The 23,668-nt window shown below is 38.2% G+C and overlaps 1 protein-coding gene across 11 annotated transcripts in view; it reads right to left on the bottom strand.

Annotated features, from left to right (window-relative positions):
• The window catches only part of KIAA0586 (KIAA0586 ortholog), a 120,466-nt gene that overhangs the window by 94,944 nt on the left and 1,854 nt on the right, over positions 1-23,668 (bottom strand). For 8 of the 11 annotated variants that reach the window (XM_055361909.2, XM_055361911.2, XM_055361910.2 and 5 more), the window contains exons 3-9: positions 22,475-22,544; positions 22,231-22,275; positions 20,729-20,798; positions 10,324-10,498; positions 9,029-9,250; positions 4,734-4,887; positions 2,469-2,636 (exon numbers count right to left, since the gene is read on the bottom strand). In XM_055361909.2, coding sequence (XP_055217884.2) covers positions 2,469-2,636; positions 4,734-4,887; positions 9,029-9,250; positions 10,324-10,498; positions 20,729-20,798; positions 22,231-22,275; positions 22,475-22,544 — 904 coding nt within the window. The remainder of the gene's footprint in view (positions 1-2,468; positions 2,637-4,733; positions 4,888-9,028; positions 9,251-10,323; positions 10,499-20,728; positions 20,799-22,230; positions 22,276-22,474; positions 22,545-23,668) is intronic. The other 3 variants (XM_055361916.2, XM_063697867.1, XM_055361912.2) reach the window with 1 other exon arrangement.

The raw sequence follows: 23,668 nt of genomic DNA, 5'->3' as shown, positions 1-23,668 counted from the left end.
GCAGTGGCTCACGCCTGTAATCCCAGCACAGTGGGAGGCTGAGGTGGGTGGATCATCTGAGGTCGGAAGTTCGAGACCAGCCTGACCAACATGGAGAAACCCCGTCTCTACTAAAAATAGAAAAAATTAGCTGGGTGTGGTGGTGTGTGCCTGTAATCTCAGCTACTTGGGAGGCTGAGGCAGGAGAATTGCTTGAACCTGGGACACGGAGGTTGCAACAAGCCAAAATCACGCCATCACACTCCAGCCTGGGCGACAAGAGTGAAACTCCACCTCAAAAAAAAAAAGAAATGTATAGCCTACAAAGTAGCCTACAATTTAGGCCATAAATACACTCATCAAATAAAACTAAATATTTACACCTCATAAAAACTATACCACAACCAGGCGCAATGGCTCATGCCTGCAATCCCAGCACTCTGGGAGGCCAAGGCAGCAGGACTGTTTGAGGCCAGGAGTTTGAGACCAGCCTGGGCAACAAAGCAAGACCCTGTCTCTACAAAAAAATACATAAACAAGTAAGTAAAAGGTTGAATTCATAGAAAAACCCCTAAATTTATTTCCATCACAGAAAAGAGGAATTTGACAAGTGTCATCATCACGAAGTCCAGTAAAATAGATGACTTTTATAAATTAGTAAAGAAGAGATTTATCTATTTCTTCAAAGTACCAATAAGTGGATCTATCCTTTAGCCTTGTTTGTATGTAGTAAGACTACATAATAATTTTTGTGTGAGGTTGCCTTCTTTATTAAAGATTTTATTATCTTGTGACTTTCTTAAAATTCTTTAAATGTGTCTAAGATAAGACCTGCATGCATTTAAATGATTCCAAGAATAAAAGTGTTTAGTTTAATATTTCACTTACTTTTGTTAGAAGGGGTACATTTTAAGACTCTGTAATATACTATTTTTCTTTTAATTTTTTTTATTTCCATAGATTTTTGGGGAACAGGTGGTATTTGGTTACATGAATGAGTTCTTTATTGGTGATTTGTGCGATTTTGGTGCACCCATCATCCGAGCAGTATACACTGAACCCAATTTGTAGTCTTTTATCCCTCACCCGCTTCCCACCCTTTCCCCACAAGTCCCCAAAGTCCATTGTGTCATTCTTATGGCTTTGCATTATCATAGCTTAGCTCCCATTTATGAGTGAGAACATATGATGTTTGGTTAATACATGTTCCTTATAAAAGTTCTTGCTCTGTGTTAAAAAGTTCATATATGGCCGGGCGCAGTAGCTCACGCCTGTAATCACAGCACTTTGGGAGGCCAAGGTGAGTGGATCACGAGGTCAGGAGATCGAGACCATCCTGGCTAACACGGTGAAACCCCGTCTCTATTAAAAATACAAAAAATTAGCCAGGCGTGGTGGCGGGCGCCTGTAGTCCCAGCTACTCGGGAGGCTGAGGCAGGAGAATCGCTTGAACCTAGGAGGCGGAGGTTGCAGTGAGCTGAGATGGTGCCACTGCACTCCAGCCCAGGTGACAAAGCGAGACTTCATCTCAAAAAAAGTTCATATATTAGCACTTTTTCCAAGTGAACATGGTGATGAATGTTAAGTTTCTCTACGTTTTATTATTGAAATTCACACCTAAAAACAATATGAGGAAGCATGCTCTAAAAATGATCAGCCTTACCTTCAGCAAAGCATTGTTTTTTATTTATTAATAACAAAACTTGCCCAGGCACAGTGGCTCACATCTGTAATCCCAGCACTTTGGGAGGCTGAGGCGGGCAGATCGCTTGAGCCCAGGAGTTTGTGACCAGCCTGGGAAACATAGTGAAACCCCATCTCTATGAAAAATACAAAAATTAGCCTGGTGTGGTGGCGTGCACCTGTAGTCCCAGCTACTTAGGAGGCTGAAGTGGGAAGATCAACTGAGCCTGAGGAGGTAGAGGCTGCAGTGAGCCATGACCACGCCATTGTACTCCAGTCTGGGTGACAGAGTGAGACCTTGTCTCATAAAAAATAAATAAAAATTAACAAAACTTATCGAGACCATCCTGGCTAACACGGTGAAACCCCGCCTTTACTAAAAATACAAAAAATTTAGCCAGGTATGGTGGTGGGCGCCCATAGTCCCAGCTAATCGGGAGGCTGAGGCAGGAGAATGGTGTGAACCCGGGAGGCGGAGCTTGCAGTGAGCCAAGATCGCACCACTGCACTCCAGCCTGGGTGACAGAGCGAGACTCCGTCTCAGAAAAAAAAAAAAAAAAAAAAAAAGTTAACAAAACTTGTTCATTAAAGGTTTAAGTAATAATAACCTGTAAGAGATAAAATAATTATAAATGTATATACCTCCAACCCCTTTTACAAAGAATCTAAAGAAGCTTGATTTTCCCAGCAAGGGTCATTTAAAGTAAAATATTACAAATAGAGATCCCACTTCAGTTACTACTAGGCACAGAAAATCTCATGACAATTTCCTAATTTGGGATAGGTCTAGTAAAAGTCTCTATTACCTCTGTGACATGACACTTCCACATTTTCTTTTTCTTCCAAAAGATTTTCCCTCTTTGATAGTTCATCATCCCTTGAAACAGGTACAGGAGCAAATCTGCGAGGTGCTGGTGTCTCCAAAGGAGATTTCTGTTTATCAAAACTCATATCTTCAACTTCTTTTAAAGGTGCTTTAACAGAAAATTTTTTAAAAACTTAACTTGCTTTTAAAAAGCTTTAAAAATTATAGCATATTACTCTTCCCTATACTTTAAAAATAAATTCAAAATTATAAATGATGAACAAATTATTAAGTGTAGAGAAATAACTTCACCCCATTAAAAATCAAAAGAAATGAAGACTACAAACATTTTACACTTACATCTAGTAAATATGAATCTATATGATAATATTCAGAACTACTGAAGCTGTGGTGAAACTGGCAGGGCCAGATACTTTTCATGGCAGTGAAAACTGATAAACCATCTGGCAATAAGTATAGGAAGAATTAAAGTTTTATATACTTTAACCTAGTAATCTTACTCTTATGAAATTATTCTAAGGAAATAACATAAAAGAAAGAAAATGTGCTTTAAATATGATGTTTATTACAGTATTATTTATGAAGATGAAAACCTAAAAACTGCCTGAGTATCCGAAACAGGATAATGGTCAAGTAGATTGTAAAATAGTTATTCAATAGGCCACCCTTTAGTCATTACAAGTTAAAATTATGAAGACAACTATATAAAATATGGCAAATCTCTTTATGTGCTAGTAAAAAAGTTGTATAAAATGCTACAATCACAAATATGTAAACATGATATTTGCCCAAAAAAAGTATAGAAAAATTAAAAGTTTAATTTACTGAATTTTTAATTTACTCTTTATTTTCTTTTATTTGTTACTGTAATTTATATATACAAAGAAACAAATTCAATTTACAATCAACAAAATAGACACCTTTTTCATGAAAACTCAAGTTTAAGAAAAACAAAATTATCAGCAAGAAATTCTCTGGAATTGAGTTATGAAAAAAGTGTCCACTGCTATAGAAGGCACTCAGCTGGGTCATACTGAAACCTGAGTTCTGGCCCTAGCTCTGACATCCTCCCTCCCAAGTCAGGTAACCTTGAGCAGGCAAGTCACACCGTTCTGTGCTTCATTGTCCTCTCTTCATAACTTAAAAATGGACTCATATTACTTCACAACAGTTCTTTGTTGTTGTTGTTTGTTTTTTTGTTTTTGAAACAGGGTCTTGCTCTGTCACCCAGGCTGGGAGTACAGCTGCATGATCACAGCTCACTGAAGCTTCTACCTCCTGGGCTCAGGCAATCCTCCGACCTCAGCCTCCAAAGTAACTGGGACTACAGGCATGTGCCACCACACCTGGATAATTTTTTTATTTTTATTTCTAGAGACAGGATCTCACTATATGTCCCAGGTTGGTCTCGAATTCCTGGACTCAAGTGATCCTCTCACCTTGGCCTCTCAAAGTGCTGGGCACAACAGTTTTGTAAGGATCACTCATTTGTTGCAAAATGTAAAGCACCTTAAAAGCATGAGCAATCTTTAATGACTGTAATACAACACTGTTCTAACAAATCAAGTGTTGAAAACATTGTACTATATAGATCTGTATATCATTAAAGGGATAGTCGCTCGATTTTCTTTAGTTCATTATTCAAATTTCAATAACTTAGAAAAACATTTATTCATTTATTTTAAATACTAAAGTTTTAACAAGTAAGCCATGTATTCCTTTGTTATTATAGAGTTTTAAAATGCAATCAAGATAAGCAGACTTGCATTACTAATTCTGAAAATATTTAGAAATGGTTTAAAAATGTACTCAGGTAGTTGCTCTGACAGAATCAAGAAAGAGCAAATATGCAGTTTGTCAGAGAACAGGAGAACTGATTTATTTACAAGCATTTTTGTAGTAAATAAGTAAATTTTTTCTAAATTTATAAGTGCTTCTGATAATTTATGAGGATTAATTAAAATCAGATAAGAACATAATCCATAGTTTAAAAAATTTCAAAATAAACTAAAAATTACTTGATGCGAAAAAAAGAACTCATTTTATCTAAGACAAGGTAGCCTGAGAAATAAAATTTTAAAAAAAGAACATTTAAAAAAAAATTGTTTTATAAAACAAAAACTCCTATAAATAAATTTTATAAAACAAAAACTCCTACTGCTCAGGAAATATGTTTTCAGCTTATGTAGCACAAAGAAAATTCATAGCTGACATTTTTTATTCATAGAGAACTACATATTTTTACCTTGTTTGGAAGCAAATGTGTTATATAAAGATGGATTACAGCTACCAAGATTAGGGTGTTCTGGTTTTACGGAATACTTTTCCACTGCTCTGGAGGAGGGCATACTAACAGGCTGAAAACTACTAGTCTTGAGTGCAGCACTAATAAAATGAGTCTAGAAGAAATAAGATTATTTTATTATTTTCAAATATCATTTGAAAGAGTTAGATGATAAAATACATTGAAATATTAGAGGAGTTAAACATAATTTACTGCATTTAATAAACAATGAAAAATATGTATTACATTGCAAGTATCCACTGTAGTAGCAGCAGTGATGCCATTGGAAAGATGTAGAAGCACAAAGATCTGACTAAGCCTGACTCCGCTGTGTGACCTTAATCATTTTCCTTAACCATTCTAAACCTCAGTGCTGTCCTTTCTACCACAGACATGGCTCAGGGGCCATTGCAGCCGGCTAAGAGAAGACAGGAAGGAGAGGCCCTCACCCTAAACCTCTACTTGAATCAGAGAATTTTAAACCAAAACATCCCATCTTTTATATCCTAAATGGTAGGATTTTGTTTGAGGTCAAGGTTTGAAAATCATTGATAGTGAGTACTCAAATAAATATCCATGCTTAGCAGCAGCAATAATATATGCATTTGTATATAAATGGAAACTAGAGTGACAACATAGTTTTCAGCACTATTTATTAAAATACCTGAAATGGGGCCAGGTGCAGTGGCTCAAGCCTGTAATCCCAGCACTTTGGGAGGCCAAGGCAAATGGATCACCTGAGGTCAGGAGTTCGAGGCCAGTCTGGCCAACATGGCAAAACCCCGTCTCTCCTAAAAATACAAAAATTAGCTGGGTGTGGTGGTGGGAGCCTGTAATCCCAGCTACTCAGGAGGCTGAGACAGGAGAATCACTTGAACCCGGGACGCGGAGGTGGCAGTGAGCCGAAATGGTGCCACTACACTCCAGCCTGGGTGACAGAGCAGGACTCTATCTCAAAAATAAAATAAAATAAAATAAAATAAAATAAAATAAAATAAAATATCTGAAATGAGCAAGTATCTTAACTAATAAAACTGGTTTCAAAAAAGAGGGTTTTACTGTTTTGTTTTATTTTAATTTTTGTGAGTACACAGTAGGTATATATATTTATGGAGCACATGAAATACTTTGATACAGGCATGCAATGAGTAATAATCAAAATAGAGTTTTATGCCAGGCCAAGAAAAACCTAAAAAAATGTATAGTTTTACAGAATTTCTAAAAGTGTGTTGAGATCCCTCTACATAAAACAGATGAAAAAGACTCAACTAATTTCATTTCATTAAGCATTTACTGAACAACTAATATATCCAGTATGTAACCAAAACTTCAACTCTCTCTGTAATTATAAGCTTTATAAGTAAGACATCTAAATTAGCAAAGATTTCATTCTTCCAAAATTAGAAAGTCATCAAGTTACAGATTTAGTTATGGAAGGATGGATGATGGCAGGTAAGTACTTAGGACTAAGTAGGAGCCACTCCTTAAGGAATCAATGTGCTTTTCAAATGTGTCATCTCATTTTATCCTGAACAACAGAAAATATTTTCTAGGTAAAGAAATTGAGGCTTAAAGAAGTAAAGTTATCTATAAACTAATAGTTTATAGACTCATTCCTGGTCTCTCACTAGATAATTTGCTGCATACTCAATTTTAGTCATGCAGGGAGTACTTACTAAACTTTACTTGGTATGCATATAATCATTCCAATAAAATATTATCTTCAACCACATGAAAAGCTCAAGATAAACCCTGTTAAGTCTTGAAAATTATAGCAAATTAATGTCTACTTTATGATGATATATTAAGTATAATAAACTTATTTTAGTACATTCTTCTGAATTTTTGTCTTAACAAAAAAATACATAATTTAGAAAGTCATTAAGTTATAGATATATATATGTGTGTATATATATACACACACACATATATATATATATATTTGTTGTTGTTGTTAAGATAGAGTCTTGCTCTGTCACCCAGGCTGGAGTACAGTGGCCCAATCTCAACTCACTGCAACCTCCGCCTTCCGGATTCAAGTGATTCCCCTGCCTCAGCCTCCTGAGTAGCTGGGACTACAGGCATGTGCCACCATGCCCAGCTAATTTTTTGTATCTTTGGTAGAGAAGAGGTTTCACCATATTGGCCAGGCTGGTCTTGAACTCCTGACCTCAAGTGATCCACCCACCTCGGCCTCCCAAAGTGCTGGGATTATAGGGATGAGCCACTGTGCCCAGCCTGAATGTTATATTTTAATTTTTTTAAGTTTTTAAATGCACAGTAGGCCAGGGGCGGTTACTCACTTCTGTAATCCCAACACTTTGGGAGGCCAAGGCAGGCGGATCACCTGAGGTCAGGAGTTTGAGACCAACCTGGCCAACATGGTGAAACCCCATCTCTACTAAAAATATAAAAAGTTAGCTGGGCATGGTGGTGGGCATCTGTAATCCCAGCTACTCGGGAGGCTGAGGCAGGAGAATCGCTTGAACCTGGGAGGCGGAGGCTGCAGTGAACTGAGATTGCGCCACTGCACACCAGTTTGGGCGATAAGAGCAAAACTCTGTCTCAAAAAAATCAATAAATTTCATATTAATTAGAAAAAAAAGGAAATTAAAACCAACACATTTACAATGCTGATCATTCCCTCACTCACTCAAAAAAAAAAAAAAAAAAAAAAGAGTTTACTGAGTGCTAAGTCGTGTTCTAGGAGTTAGAAATTCCAAAATAGGCCAAGCACAGTGGCTCACGTCTGTAATTCCAGCACTTTGGGAGGCCATGATGGGTGGATCACTTGAGGCCAAGAGTTTGAGACTGGTCTGGCCAACATGGTAGAAACCTGTCTCTACTGAAAATACAAAAATTAGCTGGGCGTGGTGGCGCAGGCTGGCAATCCCAGCTACTCGGGTAGCTGAAGCATGAAAATCACTTGAATCTGGGAGGTGGAGGTTGCAGTGAGCCGAAAACACACCACTACACTCCAGCCTGGGCAACAGAGTTAGACTCCATCTTAAAAAAAAAAAAAAAAAGAAAAAGAAAGAAAAAGAAATTCCAAAATAAATAAGAAGGTATGCTACAGATCCTTGTGAGGATAACACTTTTTATAATAGCCCAGTGCCTTACTCTCAAAAGGCATTAAAAATGTTCATTATTTTAATTAATTAAATGCAAAAGCAAACATGTACACCAGGTAGTTCTTATCCAACGGTGTGCATCAGAATCATTATGAAGCTTTCAATGATTGCCAGGCACTACCTCAGAATCGCTGGCTCAAAATTGCTGAAAGGCCTAAGCATGTGTGTGTGTGTGTATGTGTGTATGTGTGTGTGTGTGTGTATATAGTTATTTTTTTTGAGATAGGGTCTCACTCTGTCATCTAGGATGAAGTGCAGTTGTATTATCATAGTTCACTGTAACTGCAAACTCCTGGACTCAAGGTCTCCTGCAGTCTCAGCCTCTCAAGTATCTGGGACTACAGGCACATGCCACCATGCCAGGCTAAATTTTTTTTTTTTTTTCCTAAGAGATGAGGTCTTGCTACATCAACCAGGCTTATCTTGAACTCTCGGCCTCAAGCAATCCTCTTAGCTTGGCCTGCCAAGCACAAATATTTTTATAAAGCTGTTCAAGTAATTCTAGTGCACATTCCCAGACTGAAAACTGCTGACATAAACCAATAGGTGCAATGTGATATAAGCACTTAAAAATATGGCTGGGCATGGCAGCTCACGCATGTAACTCTAGCACTTTGGGAGGCCGAGGAAGGCAGATCATTTGAGGTCAGGAGTTAGAGACCAGCCTGACCAACACGGTGAAACCCCACCTCTACTAAAAATACAAAAATTAGCTGGGCGTGGTGGTGTGCGCCTGTAATCCCAACTATATGGGAGGCTGAGGCAGGAAAATCTCCTGAACCCAGGAGGTGGAGGTTGTAGTGACTGGAGATTCTACTACTGTACTTCAGCCTGGGCAACCATAGCAAGACTCCATCTCAAAAAATAAATAATAAAAATGATATGAACAAAAATAGTGTAAAAGGAGGAAAAGCCAACTAGAGGGAGAGGTCTCACACAACTAGTGACATTTGAGATATAACATTCAGAGTTACCCGCATTACAGGAGAAGAAAGATAAGCAAATCATGATTTCAGAACTAAAACTGTTACAATCTAATGAGCTACTGTAATTATCAATGAATACTGGCTGAGAGATCCAAGTGATAAAAGATTATGGAATCTGTACTGGCTTTATTACAGATACCTGAATATCTATTTGTTGTTGTTGTAACTTTTCAAGATGCCTTATGTGCTGCTCCATAAACACATTCATTTGCTTTTCGTGATCATGACAATGTAGTTTCTCTTGTTTCCTCTGAATGCTTGTTTGCTGCTCTGTAACGCGTTGTAGGTGTTTATCAGTCTCCTGTAATTTACTAAGTAATTCTGTAACAGAATTGACTTTTGCTTCCAAATCACTCTGCACCTAAAACAATAAAAACATTTTTAAAAATTCACATTATAGGATACCAAAAATATGTCTAATTACTAGAAATGTTATTTAAATCAATTGGCATTGATAAGTGATCTAATTTGAACCTTTACCCACTAAATGTCTAATGATTTAATGCCTTTATTTTTAGAGTCACAGAAATGAAAGGCAGAAGATAGCTATCCTTAGGTAAATGTTTCCTCTCAAACAAAAGAAAAAAAAATTGGCCAGGCGTGGTGGCTCACACCTGTAATCCCAGCACTTTGGGAGGCCAAGGCAGGCAGATCACGAGGTCAGGAGATCGAGACCATCCTGACCAACAAGGTGAAACCCCCATCTCTACTAAAATACAAAAAATTAGCCAGGCATGGTGGCGTGGGGCCTGTAGTTCCAGCTACTCGGGAGGCTGAGGCAGAGGAATCACTTGAACCCAGGAGGCGGAGGTTGCAGTGAGCTGAGATCGCACCACTGCACTTCAGCCTGGGCAACAGAGTGAGACTCCGTCTCAAACAAATCTGCCACAAATAATTTTATGATGCCTAAAACAAGATACTTAAATGGAAATTACAAAGAAGAAAACAGCAAAGCAAAGTAGCTTTTGATATTTTACTAACATAAGGCTGAGTTAGGTCAGCAGCCTTGAGTTCTAGTTTTGGCTCTGTCACTTACTCGTTCTAGACTCATAGGCCTACTCTGACCTGTTTCTCTGCTTCCCCATTTACAAAGTGACAGCTAAGGCATAGATTATCTCTAAGGTTCCTCTAGCTCTCAAATAAGAATAACCGATTATCCAGGTTGCCAGGACCAAGGTGTTTCCCAGGATGTAGGACTCTCAGTGCTAAAACTGGGAAAGTTCTAAATTCACCAGTGCCATCACAGTATTAGAGGGTAATTTTCACATTTCCTGAGAAGTAACACACAACCACAAATGGGAAAATTCTTTCCAATTGAGAGCAACTACAATGTCCCTAGTCTATAACTGGACACAACCATTTATAGAATCAGTTCTTAGTAAGTACTTCTATATTTCACAAAGTAGTTATGATTATCTGGGAAGAAAAATATACCTTTATCAATGGAGCTGCGGTTGCAATGGCAGCAGCAGTTGCTGCAGCCACGGTTGTAGCTGAATCAATTCCACTGGGTGAAATTCTAGTCTCCTGAGTAACAGCTTCCTTCTCTATGCCTGCATCTTCTAACAGATGTACCTTTACTTCCTTAAAAACAGGCATGCTTTGAGCTCTATAAATAAAAAAGCAATAAAAATGTATTCAGTAAACTACATTGAAACATTTCAAGAAATACTTAACAAATGGTAATCTGCCGAAGGTGGTTTTGATTTTTTTTAATTAAATCACCTATCAAACAAGGTCATTTGGTTAACAAAATTTATCAAGGTCCAGGTCACTAAGGGCTAAAGAAATAAGAAGATAATTCCTTGAAGGTAGCAATATTATTTTGGAAAATAAGAATTAAACATATGAAAAAGGTATAGCACAATTATAAAGATACATTTTCAAGAAGTACAAATTTAAAACACTCGCAAGGTGGCACGGTGGGATTATGCCTGTAATCCCAATTTGGGAGGCCGAGGTGGGTGGATCACCAGGTCAGGAGTTAGAGGCCAGCCTGGCTAACATGGCGAAACCCTGTCTCTACTAAAAATACAAAAATTAGCCGGGCGTGGTGGCATGTGCCTGTAGTCCTAGCCACTCAGGAGGCTGAGGCAGGAGAATTGCTTGAACCCAGGAGGCGAAGGTTGCAGTGAGCCAGGATTGCGCCACTGCACTCCAGCCTGGGTGACACAGTGAGACTCCATCTCCAAACAAACAAACAAAAAAAACAAAAAAAAAACTACTCAGAAAAAGCTCCAAGAATTAAAGTACCAAGCTTTACTCCTAAAGGCAGACAACCCAAGAAACACTATTGTTTTCTCTTTTATTATTTTTTTAAAGACTAGTCAAGTACAGTAGTGAGAAGGGGAGAAAAAGTGGAGTAAGTCTGGTCTGTGCCGGGTGTGGTGGCTCAGGCCTATAATGCTAGCACTTTGGGAGGCCAAGGCAGGTGGATCGCCGGAGCTCAGGAGTTTGAGACTAGCCTAGGCAACATGGTGAAACCCCATCTGTACTAAAATACAAAAAATTCACTGGGCATGGTGGTGCATGCCTGTAATCCCAGCTACTCAGGAGGCTGAGGCAGGAGAATCACTTGAATCCGGGCAGCGGAGGTTGCAGTGAGCCTAGATGGCACCACTGCACTCTAGCCTGGGTGACACAGCGAGACTCTGTCTCCAGAAAAATAAAACAAAAAGTTTGGTCTGTAACTGACTGTGAACAATCAATTGAGATAACTTATTACCTTCAGACAAGCTGCTGTGGTTTTTCCATTATTGATAATTTCATCCTCCAAATATTTATGTAAGAATTATAACATTATCGGCCAGGTGCAGTGGCTAGCACATGTTATCCCAGCACTTTGGGAGGCCAAGGTGGGCGGATAGCTTAAGGCCAGGAGTTTGAGACCAGCCTGGGCAACATGGCAAAATCCTGACTCTACAAAAAATACAAAAATTAGCCAGGTGTGGTGGCACACACCTGTAGTCCCAGCTACTCGGGAGGCTGAGGTGGGAGGATCTCATGAGCCTGAGGAGGTAGAGACTGCAGTGAGTTGTGATCACCCCACTGCACTCCAGCCTGTGAGACAAAGTGAGACACTGTCTCAGAAAAAAAAAAAAAAAAAAAGAATTGTAAGAATTACAGCACTATTGATGTACACTTTGTGACTATTTTTTATCCCACTTTATTGAGGCATAATTGAAAAAAATTGTATATATTTACAGTGTGATATTTTGATATATGTATACATTGTAAAATGATTATAGTCAAGCTATTAGCATACCCATCACTTCACATAATTATCTTTTTATGTGATGAGAACATTTAAGATCTACTGTCTTAGCAATTTTCAAGTATACAATTCATTATTATTAACCATAGTTACATGCTGTACAATAGATCTCTAGAGTGTATTAACCCTGTCTAAGAGAAATTATACCTTTTGACCTCTATCTCCCACTTCCTCCCCACCCCCAGCCCCTGGCAACCACCATTCTACTTTCCGCTTCTATAAGTCTGACTTTTTCAGATTCCACATGTAAATGAGAATACATGATATTCATCTTTCTGTGCCTGGCTTATTTCACTTAGCATAATGTCCCCAAGAGGGATTGTTAACACCACTGAAAAGAATTTTCTGAATTCTAGGTCATTTAGATTTACTTAACAAATATCACTCAGGTAGGCCAGGCACAGTGGCTCACGCCTGTAACCCCAGCTCTTTGGGAGGCTAAGGCGGGTGGATCACCTGAGGTCAGGAGTTTGAGACCAGCCTGACCAACATGGTGAACCCTGTCTCTACTAAAAATACAAAAAATTAGCCAGGCGTGATGGCGGGCGCCTGTAATACCAGCTACTCAGGAGGCTGAGGCAGGAGAATCGCTTGAACCCAGGAGACGGAGGTTGCAGTGCGCAGAGATCACACCATTGCACTCCAGCCTGGGCAACAAGAGCGAAACTCAGTCTAAAGAAAGGACAGGACAGGACAGGAAAGAGGGAGGGAGGGAGGAAGAGAGAGAGAGAGAGAAAGAAGAAAAGAGAAAAGCAGAGCGGAGCAAAGCAAAACAGACAGAAAGGAAGGTCACTCAGTTTATTAAAATGTTCACAAAATACACTATTAAGAAGCCTGAATTAGGTGGGTGTAGTGCTACATGCCTGTAATCCTAGCACTGTGGGAGGCTGAGGCAGGAAGACTGCTTGAGCCCAGGAGTTCAAGACCAGCTGGGCAACATGGCAAACCCTGTCTCTAGAAAAAAAAAAAAAAATTAAAAATTAAAAAAAGACCCTGAAATGAAAACAAGTCCAGCAAATAGATACATATTTGCAATAAGGCATTTAATTAAATACTGAAAGAAAAAAGAAGGCTAGCCAATTTGCTCGGTATTTGGCCTCAAAGAAAACAATGAAAGGAACCACTGACAAAACTGAAGAGTCCCTAAGAAAGTCTAAGTAAAATTGGCAGGAATACATTCCATCTCCAGCTGCTGGACTTCCCCCTCGACTTTTAAAGGCATCACAGAACTCTTTAACTTACTCCTCTTTGATATTTCCCCATTTCTACTAAGAATAACATTTTTCTCTCAGTCTCAAAATGTTGAAGTCATCTTGACTTCTCTACTTGCTTACCGTCTCATACCCAATTGAATCATAAAGAGTTGTCAATTATTTCATCACAATTGCATGAAGAGTGTCATAGAATTATAGAGCTGAGAGAAACTTATAGGACATCCATCCTAATTTCCTAATTTTATAGATGAAGAAATTGCAGTCCACAGAGGTCACAGGATATCCTAATTTCCTAATTTTACAGATGAAGAAATGGCAGTCTGGCCAGGCGCGGTGGCTCACGCCTGTAATCCCAGCACTTTGGGAGGCTGAGGCGGGCGGATCACGAGGTCAGGAGATCGAGACCATCCTGGCTAACACGGTGAAACCCCATCTCTACTAAAAAATACAAAAAATTAGCCGGGCGTGGTGGTGGGCTCCTGTAGTCACAGCTACTACGGAGGCTGAGGAAGGAGAATGGCGTGAAACCGAGAGGCGGAGCTTGCAATGAGCCGAGATCACGCCACTGCACTCCAGCGTGGGCAATAGAGCGAGACTCCGTCTCAAAAAAAAAAAAGAGAGAAAAAAAAGAAATGGCAGTCCACAGAGGTAACAGGATTTACTTGATCACTGTCATACAACTATTTATTAAGTGGTAGAGTTAGGGCCCAATTCCCAGAGGTCTTACCATGACATCAGGGCTTTTTCTCTGTTTGGCACATTTCCCTTCTCACTTCTCTCTCTCAACCGTAAGGTTTCATCACCTATTACTAACTATTCCATTCTTCCAGTTTCTACTTGCTTAGAAGCTTCCTACACGTCACCATTCAAAAATCTAAAATTATTCCTTATAAACAACTGAATTGGCTAATTTCCTCCGTTTGGCTTTCCATACACAAGGCACTCCTCACTAACTACACATACCATGCCATGCCCACAAGTGACTCCACACTTTGCCTCACTCTGCTCTCTCACCCTTCTTCCACCCAACTTATTACATCCTTCTCCTCCTTTAAGGTGCAATGCAAGTACTACCTTCTTCAAGAAGCCTGTTCTTCTAGCACTTCCTCTTGATCTCTCCCTTCATTAACTCCTTTTGCATTTACTACCTATCAATGGAGGCTTGCTACTCAGCCATCCCAGGGTTTAAATATCTGTATGGGACAATTTAATAATATATTGAATGTAATTAATCACTAATTCTTCCATATATATACATATTATCTCCCCAATTAAGCTGTAAGCAACCTGGGGTTGGGAATGGTAGCAGGACTTCTTTCATACCAAACAGCAAGTAACAAAGGGTTAGGTATGTAGTAAGTGCTCAATATATATATTTAACCAATTGAGGGGTAGAGTATGAAAATATAATTCAGGAATTCCTTATTTTTAAGGCTTCTGCCTGAAGTCTGAAAGTGACTTACCTTTGCCCAACAAGAGAAACATTATAAGGCTAGACATAAATTTCTTTATAGGCTTTTAAATTTTATTTTTTCCAATTATTACATTAATAAATGCTCAATGTGGCAAATGTAAAGAGCTACGACATATAAATGTCAAAAAAATGCACATAACCCTCCCATTAAGAAGCAATTATTTCATTCTAGTCTTCTTTTTTAGCCAGTTTTTCTTTATTCTTAAACCCACTGAACATCCCAACGCTATGCTGCAACTATTCTCACCAAAGCCACTAAGAATCCTGCTTGCTCAATTCAGTGTACATTTTTCAGTCCTTAGCTTCCATTACCTCGGAGCAGCATATCACACTTGGAACCTAATTCCCCTTGGCTTTGTTAACACCATACCCCCTACATCTCTGGCCAAACTTTCTGAGCAGCATTTAGAAGCTAGCTTGCTTTCTCCACATATTCCTTAAATGTTTGGTTTTCTCAGAATGCATCCAGCCCTAGCCATCTTTCTTTCACTATCATAACCTCATTGAATCACTTCAACCATTCCCAGAGCTTAGACTTAGACTACCACTTACATAATGATGACTTCTGCATCTTAATTTCCAGCTTGGATCCCTTTTGTGAACTTCGCCTTTTTTTTTTTTTTTTTTTTTTTTTTGAGACAGGATCTCACTGTCACCCAGGCTGGAGTGTAGTAGCACAACCATGGCTCATTGCAGCCTCAACCTCTTGGGCTCAAGCAATCCTCCTGCCTCAGCCTCTCAAGTAATGAGCAGTACAAGCATATGCCACCCCTCTTGGCTAATTTATTGTTTTTATAGATGGGGTCTTGCTATGTTTCCCAGGCTGATCTCAAACTCCTAGGTTCAAGCCATCCTCCCAGCTTGACCTCCCAAAGTGCTGAGATTATAGGCATGAGCCACTGTCTGGCAACTTGACCTTTATATTCCATTTTCTCCTGAACACTTCTTACCCACATTTCTCACAGGAACCTCAAACCCTTGACCATGCCCAGAATAAGTTATCCCCCACAAGGATTTCCTTTCTCAATGAGTAATACTACTCACCATGTATTTGTGAAAGCCAAAAATCTGGGATTCAACCTTAGTGCCTTCCTTACCCTCATATCTAATTAATGATTCCTGTCAATTCAATCTCCTAATCATCTTCCAAATTTGTCTCTTCCTCTCCAACTGAGCATGATTCCCATTACCATACCACCACTGCCCAGTGTATTCAGGACCAATCTAACTCACTCCTCCCTGAAAACTCCAGAGCCAATTCATTTGCTGGACTATAGTCTAGCCCTCTTCCAATCCATTTCTTCATATGGCTACCAGAGTGAGTATTTTAAGAAATATATCTAATTCTTTAAAACTTTTCAATGATTTGCCATTTATCTTATATTAAAGACCAAATTCCTTTAGGGGAGTTCATAACCTAGTCCCTTGCTTATCTCTCCAGTCACACACAAGGGAGTTCTCCCCTTGTTCTAGACACTCTGGCCAGATTCTTCATTCCTCTAAGGCTTTAGAGTACATTATAATATCAATTAAGGCAAGTTTTCCATCATCCCATTTTTGTTTTTGCTTTTCCAAATTTATCTTAGCTATTCCAAACTGAATGTATTCTATATGGATGTATCCTTAATTCTGTGTGTATGTATATACACACATATACAGTATAAATATATGCATACAGTATACACACAGGCACATACTTTTTTTTTCTCAACAGTATGTTCTTCTAGGTAAGTGTTAGAATTACATTTCCAATTTACATCTACCACTTATTCTCAAAATAACAAAAAATTTTAAGACTGACCACAGCCAAACATACGCTAATTTTGTAATAACTTATATTTTTACAGCGCTTAGTCTTCCCATCCAAGAACATGTTGAATCTCTTAATTTATCTTAGCCTTTGGTTATTTCCCTTGACAAAATTTCATACTTCTTCAGATAGATTCTATAGACTTCTGGTTATGAGTATTCCCAACTTTTTTTTTTTCGGTGGGGACATTGCTATGGTTGTTATTTCATTTTATTATTGAATAATATGCTGAGTATCTGGTCACCTTCCTGAACTTCCATTAGTGTAAAAATTTCTGAGTTAGTGGTCTCTTGGATATTCTGAATACACAATATTTTCTACAAATTATAACTTTGCCTTCTCTTTTTCAATATCCATACCTGATTTCATTTTCTTATCTAACTGCTACAACTAAGGCTTCCAAATTAAGTTTAAAAAATAATGGACATCTTGTCTTGTTCCCAATTTTACTGTTAAACAGGGTATTGACTGCAGGTTTCCAGTAAACATTGTCCTTCATGTTAAGAATGTATCATTCTGGCTGGGCACGATGGGTCAAGCCTGTAATCCCAGCACTTTAGAAGGCCAAGGTGGGCAGATCGCCTAAGGTCAGGAGTTTGAGACCAGCCTGGCCAACATGGCAAAACCCCATCTCTACTAAAAATACAAAAAAATCAGCCGGGCATGGTGGCACATGCCTGTAATCCCAGTTACTCAGGAGGCTGAGGCAGGAGAATCACTTGAACTGGGGAGGCGGAGGTTGCAGTGAGCCAAGATCACACCGTTGCATTCCAGCCTGGGTGACAAGAGTGAAACTCCGTCTTAAAAAAACAAAAAAGGAATGTATCATTCTATTCTTAAAGAAGTTTGTGGGTATTATGTGTGTATGTGGTGATTGGGTATAAAATGGGTATGGAAGGGGGGCATAGGGAGAGATTTGTTAAAGGATACAAAATTACAGCTACATAGGAGGAATAAGTCAGGAATACGTTACAGCTAGATAGGAGGAATGACTATAGTAGGATGAGTATAGTTAACAATAATGTGTTACACGGTTTCAAATAGCTAAAAGGAGGATATTGAAGGTTCCTAACACAAAGAAATAATAAATGTTTCAGATGATGGATATGCTAATTACCATGATCTGATCACTACACATTATAAGTACAACACTACGTACCCTACAAATAGGTACAATTATTTGTCAATTTAAAAAATAAAAAAATTAAGAAGATATGGGCATAAAATGTCATTAAATGTGACTGTAGTGCTTGTCACATATATTTTCTTATTTGATCAAATGATATAAATGTATTAATAGATCATGAATTATTATAGTGGCACAATGGTTAAGAGCACTGTCTCTGGAGAGAGACTGCCTGGGTGACTTAAACCCTTCTATTCCTTAAGCTTGAAACATTATTAGACATGCTAGGCTTTTGTAAAGATCAAGTAGTATGTAAGAAGTGCAGCCAGGTATGTTGGCTCATGCCTGTAATTCAAGCACTTTCAAAGGCTGAGACGGGAGGACTTCTTGTGCCCAGGAGTTTGAGACCAGCCTGGGCAATATAGTGAGACCCTATATCTACAAAAAGTAAAAAAGTTAGCTGGATGTGGTGGCACATGCCTGTAGTCCCAGCTACTCTGGCGGGGGGGCGGTTAGGGGGACCTCAGGTTGTAGGATTACTTGAGCCTGGGAGGTCAAGGCTGCAGTGAGCCGTGAACCTACCCATGAACTCCAGCCTGGGTGACAGAGCGAGATCCTGTCTCAACAAAATAAAAAACAAAAAGTAAAACAAAAATAAAGAAGTGCAGAGGACAGTGGCTGGTGCATAAGTGTTACATCAGAATTTGCTATTACCATTTTTAAAACATTGCTGCATTCCAATCATTGTGTATTAATCTTTTAACATATGATAAGATATAATTTACTCATAACTTATTTAAAGAACTAGGTTTGTTTAAATTACAATAGCATGATGAAAATATCTCTGATGAAACTAATTGTTAGGTGTTGATACTTGGGCTAGGTTAGCATCATAAAATGACATGAGGGGCATTCTTTGCTTTTCATTGCTCTGGAGCAGAATATATAGCATGATCATAATCTGTTTCTTAAAATTTTTCAAGAACTCAAACAAAATCATGACTACTTTTGGAGATTGCTCTTTGAAGGTTTTTTTTAAATTTATTTCCCAGTAACTGGCCTATTAAAATCTTCTTAGTTATATGGTTATTTTTGGTGAGTTATTTCTTTCATCTAGATTTCTTAATTTGTAGCATTCAAGTACACAGTATTCTTAATACACAGTATTCTCAATACCTTCTAAGTCTATCATTATGTCCTCTTTTTACTTCTAACATGCATTCTCTCACCAGTTTTCTGACTTAGACTTGTCCAAGATTTGCTTATTACACTGATGTACTTCTAGAACTAGTTGAAAACATTCTACTGTGTTTATGTTTTATCTGGTATACTTGATATCTTCTGCTTTCCCTGCTTTTTTCCTATCATTCAGCATCTGTCTGTCTGTCTTCTCCCTATTTTTCTGATGAGACGGGGTCTCATTCTGTCACCCAGGCTGGAGTGCAGTGGCATGAACATGGCTCACGGCAGCCTCAAACTCCTAGGCCCGAGTGATCCTTCCACCTCAGCCTCCCAAGTACCTGGGACTACAGGCTAATTTAAAAAAATTAGCTATATTGCCCAGACCGGTCTCAAACTCTTGGGCTCAAGTGATCCTCCTGTCTTGGACTCCCAAAGTGCTAGGACTACAGGCATGAGCCACCATGCCCAGCTTCCTTCAGCTTTTATAAGAAATTATTTTCCTGCTAAATTTCTAAAATTGACTGTTTAGACTCTTTGTCCTCAAGCTTCCATATGCTGTAATTTGATACGAAAAGGTGGTGTATTAACAGATCAATCCTAATTTCACAATAAGAGATAAAATCAGATATCTATGTATCCCGATGTATTACACAGGAAGTATATAATATCACCTATATCACCTAATATCATTCTTGCCACTTGACAGAAATTCAAGGTTGAAAGAAACATGTTAAAGACAACAAAAGGATACATTCAGCAAAATCCAGAAGGTAGAAAACTTCTTAAGACAAACAAATTATAAGAAAAACGAAATAAGGGTAAATCTGTAGATTAAAACAAACTGAAGGCTGATCATGGTGGCTCACACCTGTAATCCCAGCACTGTGGGAGACCGAGGTGGGCAGATCACCTGAGGTCAGGAGTTTGAGACCAGCCTAACCAACATGGTGAAACCTCATCTCTACTAAAAATACAAATAATAGCCAGGCGTGGTAGTGTGTGCCTGTAATCCCAGATACTCAGGAGGCTGAGGCAGGAGAATTGTTTGAACCCAGGAGGTGGAGGTTGCAGTCCAGCCTAGGCAACAGAGCGAGACCCTGTCTTAAAAAAAACAAAAACAAAAACAAACTTAAGAGACATATCATTCAAATGTAAAGTGTGGCTCTTCCTTAGATTCTAACGCAAAATTAAATTAACCACAGGGCGCACTGGCTCACGCCTGTAACCCCAGCACTTTGCGGGGCCGAAGCAGGTAGATCACCTGAGGCCAGGAGTTCAAGACCAGCCTGGCCAACACAGTGAAACCCCATCTCTACAAATATACAAAAATTAGCTGGGCATGATGGCAGGTGCCTGTAATCCCAGCTACTTGGGAGACTGAGGCAGGAGATTGCTTGAACCTGGGAGGCAGAGGTTGCAGTGAGCCGAGATTGTGCCACTGCACTCCAGCCTGGGCGACGCGAGACTCCATCTCTAAATAAATAAATAAATAAAAGAAAATGGGGATTCTATAAAATTGGGATAGTAATGAAATCTATTTTATAGGTGTGTTAGATGAGTTAATACTATAGCACTTCCATAATAATAACTGCTAACTGCTACTGAGTATTTTATATGTGTCTAGCACCATGAGAAATGCTTTATACATATCACACAATATATATTTCACATAGTGAAAAGGTTTTTCATATGTCCAAAGTACAAATGAAGCTGATTTACATAAGAAATGGTCCAATTATTTTCTGTAAATGAAACTTACTTTTGCTTTAAAACTGTTCTTAGAGCATCTTTCTGTCCCATTGTATACTGAGAAATGAAGATGTCATTTGCTGCAAAATCAAGACACAAAAATATATATTAAATCCCTGAATATTTATTAAACTTTAATAAGCTACTAAAAAAATCTTTTTTAACTAAAAGAATGTTTAGGAACTCAGCCATAGCATTCCACGATCGAAAAGGACAAGGAACAAATTAAGTGATTAAGTAATAATATAATCCTCATAATTCCAAACCCACAGCCAACATCATACTGAACGGGCAAAAGTTGAACACATTCCCCCTAAGAACTAGAACAAGACAAGGATGCCCACTCTTACCACTCTTTTCAATACAGTAGTGGAAGTCCCAGCCAGAGCAATCAGACAGAGGAAGAAAGAAAAGGCATCCAAAAAGTAAAAGGAAGTCCAATTACCTCTGTTCACTGATGACATGGTCCTATACCTAGAAAACCCTAAAGATTCCTACAAAATGCCCCTAGATCTGATAAATGATTTAAGTAAAGTTTCAGGATACAAAATCAACGTACAAAAATCAGTAGCATTTCTATACACTAATAACATTCAAGCTGAGAATGAAATCAAGAACTCAATGCCATTTACAATAGCAGCACACAAAAAATAAAATTCCTAGGAATACATTTAATCAAGAAGGTGAAAGATCTCTACAAGGAGAACTATAAAACACTGATGAAAAAAATCACAGATGACACAAATAAGTGGAAAACATTCCATGCTCATGAATTAGAAAAATCAATATCGTTAAAATGACCATACTGCCCAAAGCCATCTACAGATTCAATGCAATTCCTATTCAATTACCAACATCATTTTTCACAGAATTAGAAAAAACTATTTTAAAATTCATATGGGGCCAGACACGGCGGCTCACGCCTGTAATGCCAACACTTTAGGAGGCTGAGGTAGGCAGATCACTTGAGGTCAGGAGTTTGAGACCAGTCTGGTCAAGATGGTGAAACCCTGTCTCTACAAAAAAAAAAAAAAAAATAGAAAAATTAGCTGGGTGTAGTGGTGTGCACCTGTAATCCCAGCTACTCAGGAGGCTGAGGCAGGAGAATTGCTTGAACCCGGGAGCTGGAGGTTGCAGTGAGCCGAGATCACGCCACTGCACCCCAGCCTGGACAAGAGGGAGACTCCGTCTCAAAAAAAAAAATTTATAAACATATCTAATACTAAACCTCTGCAATAGGTTGGTAATAACAAGATAACCTTCACCATTGCAAACCTTATTCTGGATTTTATAGCTTCTAGTAATAGCTTAATTTGGGAAGAAAAACTAATTTAAAATGAAAATAATAAAAACTATAAGACTACATAATAAATGTTTAAAAATAAATTCTACCCTTAAGAAGAAAATTCTGACACATACTACAACATGGATGAACCTTTAAAACATTATGCTAAGTGAAATAAGCCAGTCACAAAAGGTCAAATACTATATGATTCTACTTATATAACGTACCTAGGGTAGTCAAATTCATAGAGACAAAAAGTAGGATGCCCAGGGCTGAGGGGATGAAAAATGAGCAGTTAGTGTTTAATAGGTAGAGTCGGGAGAGATGACAAAGCTCTGTATATGAAAGGTGATGATGATTGTACAACAATGTGAATGTACTTACTGTCACAGAACTGTACATTTTAAAGTGGTAAACTTTATGTTATGTATATGTTGTCACAATTAAAAAAAATTAATATTATTCTTTTACCTTTTTGTTTGTTGTTCTCTTCTATTTTATCCAAAGGCAACACTTGCACTGCAACGTCTTTAGAAAAATCCTTTGGGATATGAAAGGAAGAAATAGCCTAATTAAACTTCATGATTTATTATTTATCAAGAACCATTTACTAGCTATGTGACTACTGTGTTCTGGGAGGGCAGGACTGTGTATTTCATATTCTTCATTTCCATCACCACGCAATGCTGATGTACCTTAAAGCTACTCAAAGATTTGTTGAATGGGTGAGTAATACACTATCAGACAAGTGAATGAATGAGTAAATGAACCAGCAAGCAAATGTAGCACTGAGATTCAGACTCAAACCAGTTTGCCACTTGTAGCAGTGCAAGTCATTTAACATCTCAGTTGCTTCAGTGAAATGTGAAAATCTGACTCACTGTGAGTCAAATGGAGTAGATAAGGATGGCACAACATCACGAAGATCACCCATTTATTCTCCATTATACAATAACAGTGTATCCATACATTTGAGAAGTTTAGATATCATTAAATAAGGCCTGCTTAAAAAAAAAAAAAGACAAAACAACAAAAAAACACTCCAAAGTCTAGGCATTTACTTAGGGATCAAGTACAGCAAATAATTATACATTTTATTGTGAGCTTTTGACAAAATTGTCATATAGTCTCAATTGAATTATTAGTTTGCCAGCTTCAATTTTCAAAATAGCATATTGTGAAACTCTCATTATACAGACTTATTAAACTGACAATACATAGGTCAACACTATGATTAGCCGTCAAAGTCTGATTAGATCTCATAACCAAAACATTGTATTTATCAAATACTTTTGGCATTATAAAGTTAAGATGATAATTTCATGTTATTCTTAAAGAACCTCCCTTCTAAGAAAACAAAAACCATTCTCACAAGTGTTACAATGACATGCAAGCACACCTCACATTAAAGAAAAATTGTACTGTTAGTTGTTCCTTTTCTTTTACCTAAGAACATGTTAAGTCTCTGGGCAAGAACACCTTCTCCTTGAATAGTAAGAGAGTTTCTTTTCAGTTATCCTATCTCTTTCAGCGGCCATTATCTTACTAATAGGTATTTTTGATTCTAGGGAAGGCCTTTTGTTTAATGTCTCAAACACCATTCAAAGTCACAATTGTAGTATATAAAACATTTGTTTTGGTAAGTGATATTTAAATAAAAACAAG

This window comes from Gorilla gorilla, chromosome 15, assembly GCF_029281585.2.
Source record: "Gorilla gorilla gorilla isolate KB3781 chromosome 15, NHGRI_mGorGor1-v2.1_pri, whole genome shotgun sequence".
Lineage (NCBI taxonomy): Eukaryota > Metazoa > Chordata > Mammalia > Primates > Hominidae > Gorilla > Gorilla gorilla.
Note: the sequence above shows the minus strand (reverse complement) of the source record. Positions and strands in the feature narration are given on the sequence as shown.